General features: G+C 44.1%; 1 protein-coding gene across 1 annotated transcript in view; it reads left to right on the top strand.

Moving 5' to 3' along the window:
- The window catches only part of otud4 (OTU deubiquitinase 4), a 14,239-nt gene that overhangs the window by 6,130 nt on the left and 2,911 nt on the right, over positions 1-5,198 (top strand). The window contains exons 7-14 of the mRNA XM_008436020.2: positions 325-487; positions 574-622; positions 902-1,004; positions 3,426-3,490; positions 3,568-3,665; positions 3,737-3,831; positions 4,145-4,310; positions 4,753-4,888. Coding sequence (XP_008434242.1) covers positions 325-487; positions 574-622; positions 902-1,004; positions 3,426-3,490; positions 3,568-3,665; positions 3,737-3,831; positions 4,145-4,310; positions 4,753-4,888 — 875 coding nt within the window. The remainder of the gene's footprint in view (positions 1-324; positions 488-573; positions 623-901; positions 1,005-3,425; positions 3,491-3,567; positions 3,666-3,736; positions 3,832-4,144; positions 4,311-4,752; positions 4,889-5,198) is intronic.

Below are 5,198 nucleotides of genomic sequence, written 5' to 3'. Positions count from 1 at the left end.
CTGAGAGAGATATAGAAACTCTCTCTCTCCCTCCATCCCTCTCTCTCTCTCTCTCCTCCCATCCCTCTCTCTCTCTGTCTCTCCCTCCATCCCTCTCTCTCTCTCTCTCCTCCCATTTCTCTCTCTCTCTCTGTTTTTTGCTGGTTTCATATTTAAATGCTGACGGTTGTATCTTACAGTTTTTCTACTTTATTTTTTTAATGACTGTAAAATACCTGGAACTGTGGAGATATGAAATATGTTGTTAAGTGAACAGAGAGTCTGACCTTTGACCTCCAGTCCAGTCCGGTTCCTGTAGTGTTCAGAGTGCTTCCTGTCCTGCAGCCATCTTGTACGAGCTGCTGTACGAAGGCGTCTTCAAGGTGGACCGCGGCTCCCTGGGCCCGTGCCAGAGGACGAGCCGGGCCTCGGACCTGCTGAGCGACGACTGCATGGCCGTCTGCGGCAGCAGCGACGAGTCCGACCAGGAGACCCACGAGCCGCTTTGGTGGGAGGAGACGCCGACCTGCAGAGAAGCCAGGGTCTGAAATCCAGGGAAACTCAAAACCGTCTCGTTTGTTTTTATCGTCACAGGGTGGAGAACGGAACCGGCCCGGTTTCCTCCAGACCCGGCAGCTACCGGGTAGAAAATACTCCCATTACTCCAGTAACTTTTGGAAAAAGATACTTTTTTTTCTGCTACACTGCAAAATATAACATTTTACCAAGAATGTTTTTATCTAGTTTCTAATGCAAACATCAAAGTTTTCTCTAATTTCAAGTGTATCAAGTAAAAAGTGTYTTTTCAGATATAGAAACTTGTTTTAAGTCAGTAATTCCTCAATATTGGTTTAAAAAGCTGCACTGGGTTCTGGCGCTGCCTGGTTCCGACCCGCTCTGGGTGACGCTGTGTCTGTTTCAGGGCCGGGGCCGCGGCCGGAGCCTGCCGGAGCGGGTGAGGCGCTCCCTGAACCCGACTCTGCTCCGAAACGTCGACTACGACATCTGGCACAAGACCAAGAGAGGTGGCCGAACAGAAACCGCCTCGTTCMCACCCGACTGCACTGCAAAACCACAAACCGGTCGAGTTTCTGGTCCAAATATCTAAACACACCAGAAATAAGACTAAACTAACTTTTTAGTAACTTTCTGCTAAATACAGGAGCTTATTTTAAGTTTTAATTCCTTAATATTGCAGAAGTTCTAGTTCTATTGGCAAATTATTTCACATTTAACTTGGGAAAATGTCAGGTTTTAAGTGAAATAATCTATCAACTTTGAGTTATTGACTCTAAACGAGCTTTAATATCTTGCTGAAAAGTTACTCGTAAGTTAGTTTAGTCGTGTTTCCAGTGTGTTCAGATATTTTCACCAGAAACTCAAACCAGAGTCGGTTGGCAGGAGTTTGTGGTTTTGCAGTGCAGTCAGATTTATTAACAATAGAAAAGTTTAGACGCAAAGAAACAAATGAAAAGATGCTGATTTACAAAAAAACCCCCAGGTTTTATGATGATGTAACGTCTTACAGGAAGGGAAGGCTGTGTTTTACAGAGAGGTGCTGCCACCTGGTGGACTTTAATGGAATTTAACAAGAACTTAGAAAAATGTACCGTCCTGCCTGGTGGAGAAAGATGATTTATTTAACGGACTCATGGTTCAATAGACCTAAAAAAACGAACAAAATCACACAGTACACAACAACAACTTATAAAATTTATAAAAAATAGTATAAAAAACTAGCATGCTAGTGTTTCCACAAGACAACTGGAGAGTTTGAGCCTAGAGATGTTTTTGTTTTCCTGATGACGAAAACAAGACGAGAATCTGAGGATTTAGTTTCATCAGATTATTCTGGACTATGAGGTTTAGTCAGTAATTTAGGGATTTTGTATGTTTTTATCAGCTAAACTTTTTTTGTCACTTTTTTTTATAAACTTAAACCAAACGAACATGTTTTTATTTTTTACCTACTCAACAATAAACTAAGTATGAAGTATTTCAACAACAAATAATAAGATTCTTAAATAGGAAAAACAAACAGAAATGCTCCATTCTGGGCTCCTTCAGCTGGGCAGATGTGTGCGCACACCTCCAAATTGCGCATGAGCCAGTTTCAGGTTGTKTGAGCTGAAACTGGGGTTTTCTGTCGGAAGGAGAGCCGATGCTGTGGCGTCTGGCTCAGACAGATGAGGGAAACTGAGGCATTAATATTTTAAGTCGTGTTGAGACTCCAGGTGGCTGTTTATGTGGCAGCTGCGTCGCCGACGGCAACGAGGCAAACAGCAGGCGCCGGAAACTCGACGTTTACCTGATTTAAACGTTCAGGCTGCGGATGTGTGTAGAGCCATATATGAAATCCGTCTCATTATTCTCCACTTTTCCTCCCATTTAAACGTATTTATTAACCCAAAAGGTTCGTAGTTTTGGTGTGAATGGAGAAAAAAAAAAGGTCAATTATTTCCTGTTGTTCTGCATCACAAATGAAACATCAGCTTTACAAGTTGTTTAAAAGTTTCTTCCTCATGTTTTGTGCCAAAGGAAGAATGTTGTAAAAGAAAATGTCCCTTTTTTAAAAATCGTTTGAGTCGAACTCCACAGCAAAATACTTAGAAAAAAATAACAAACACGAATCTCCACTGACGAAATGAGTCGGTGTTTAGATTTGTAGCTTTCCTGCTGCCTCCCTCTCCTGTGGTTTGCATTGCTTTACCAAAAATGAGTGAAATTAATTTCTTTTTTTGTTTGTTTTAAAGGTGCAGTACTTAACTTTTATTAATTGTTTCTCTTTTTTTTTTTAAAAAACAAAAAACTTACCATTTTGTGACTGATTGATATGAGACAGATGATCAAGAAAAGATTCATCTGGCTCTTTTTGGCGTCTGAAGAAATGTACAGTTCCCGACCGAAAACAACCAATCAGAGCCAGGAGGAGGGGCGTAGCGCTGCCTATCATTCTTAAGTAAGCGCTGCTAAATGCGCTGATGATGGAGAAACTAGTTGCCACTGGAGGAAAACCATTAATCTGACATCTTCATCTCTTCGCTGTGTCCAGCTGCAGCTAGGCGGAAAGTAGCGACACACTGAGGGTGATTGACAGCACTAAGCGCCGCCTCCTGCCTCTGATTGGTTGTTTCTAGTTATCAGTGGGGCAAGACAGGAGCTTGTATTTTTTCCCCCACTGATTATCTGATAAACTTTCACGACACGGTGACAATTTTAACAAATGTATAAAAAAAATATATTTTTTACAATTTGATACTGTAGCTTTAAATAAGCATCTCGAGCAAAACACAACAGAAGCTTCTGTCCATCCTGTGGTTTATTAAATCCTGTGACTCCGTCTGCATTGTGGAAATCATGTTTTCAGCTTAAGAGCTTTAATGAACTTTGTTTTTAACATTTAGTCAGAAGAATCGGTGATTTACAGTGTTCCCGTTTCCCTGCAGCCCAGCAGAAGATGGATTACTCCATCGCTGCGGGGATGCAGTTCTCCGTGGGGGATCGCTGTCAGGTCGGTGGCGTCCGCTGCAGCTCCGCCCGTCGTGTTTGAACTCAGACTCATTTTCATGCTTTGTGGGAAACGTCCAGGTTCGCCTGGACAACGGAAGGACCTACAAGGCCACCATCAAAGACGTTCCGCCCGACAACAGCCATGTGGCGGTGCAGGTGGAGGACCTGGGGAAGAAGTAGGTCGCAGCGCCGCAGGAGCGTTAACGTTGTGTGTGTGTGTGTGTTAACGGAGTGTGTGTGTGTGCAGGCTGGTGCCGCTGTGGAGCATCCGGCCGCTGAACGACGAGAACAGCTGGACCACCGTCACCAACCGGGACAAGAGGCTGAGCAACGGACACGGAGGTGAAGCTGAAACCTGCAGCAGCAAAAACACAAACGGAGACATTTCTAAAAAAACAAACTAGAATCAAGCAAATCACGATGTTGTTGTTAGAAAAACATTAATAGATCCAGGAAAACTGATAAGTGGTTACAATCCTGACAAAAGGGACATTTTTTGGTTTTTAACCACCATTGATTTGAGTTTATTGTGACAATAAATCAGAAACTTATCGTGATAAACGATGCGATAATCCAGTCCTCCTCCTCCTCCTCCTCTTCCTCCTTGTTTCCGTTTCCTGGATGTTTGAGGCGTTTTCTTCTCCGGCTCTTCCAGAGTGGGAGGGACGGGGGAGAGGAAGAGGACGAGGGAAGCCCATCCCACCACCATCCTCCTCCTCCTCCGTTTCCCAGGCAACGGCAGTGGGCTCCAGCGGGCGCATGCAGAAGCAACACTCGTGGCCCCCGCAGGCCACCGTAGAGGAGCAGGGGAGGCCCAGCAGGTCAGAGTCGAATGGATGATCTTTTATCTTCTAATTCAGACCTAAATTATTTAATTTCTGTGTCTCTTTTTGTCAGCGTTGACTTTATTCTGTGAAAATGTCAGAAGAGCAGTTATGATTTCYTCATTTTTGACTCTTTCACCTCTTAGTTTCTGTCCTGCAGCCACCATCTTCAAAATGTAAATCTTTAAAAAGTAAATAGATCTTTTGTTTCCAGATAAACAAATAAACAAGTTTAAATAGTTTCTCTAAAAGTTCTCTGCATTTCTACTTGTTGTGAAAAATTACATTTTGTTCCAGAACTACAGACGCACCAATCCACTTTATTTTGTTCTTTTAAATAATTCATCCATCTTAAATCTTCGGTGAATTCAGATTTAGAAAGTGAGGTAAAGAAGGACGGCTGTGTTCTGGGGGGTCTGATGGCGGCGACTCTGTGCAGGAAGTCGCTGGGCGCAGCAGAGCCGCCCGCCAGGCTGACGGAGCGGGAGCGTCTGGCCCGGGAGGAGGAGGAGGAGATCAACATGGCGCTGCTGGAGATCCAGCTGAGAGACGAGAACAGCTTCCCCGCCCTCGGCGTGAGTCCATCACCTTCACACGTTTATCCTCTGATTTATGATGGAAATCCTGCTTCTTGGCATCATCACACAACGTGTTATGCACCAAATACTAAAACACTGGTTCTTTACCTGGGTTTGATCGAACCTCAGGGGTTCGGCGGAGCGTCTGCCGTGGAGGTAAAGACACACCTGTGTAAAGTCGTGATGACGCCCCGCTTCGCCATCACTTGCTGCAGAGGATCACGTTACATTGCTTAGCCAATCAGAGGATCACGTTACATTGCTTAGCCAATCAGAGGATCACGTTACATTGCTTAGCCAATCAGAG

This window comes from Poecilia reticulata, linkage group LG18 (assembly GCF_000633615.1).
Source record: "Poecilia reticulata strain Guanapo linkage group LG18, Guppy_female_1.0+MT, whole genome shotgun sequence".
NCBI classification, from domain to species: Eukaryota; Metazoa; Chordata; class Actinopteri; order Cyprinodontiformes; family Poeciliidae; genus Poecilia; species Poecilia reticulata.
The sequence above is the reverse complement of the archived record's forward strand: the minus strand, read 5'-3'. Positions and strand labels throughout refer to the sequence as shown.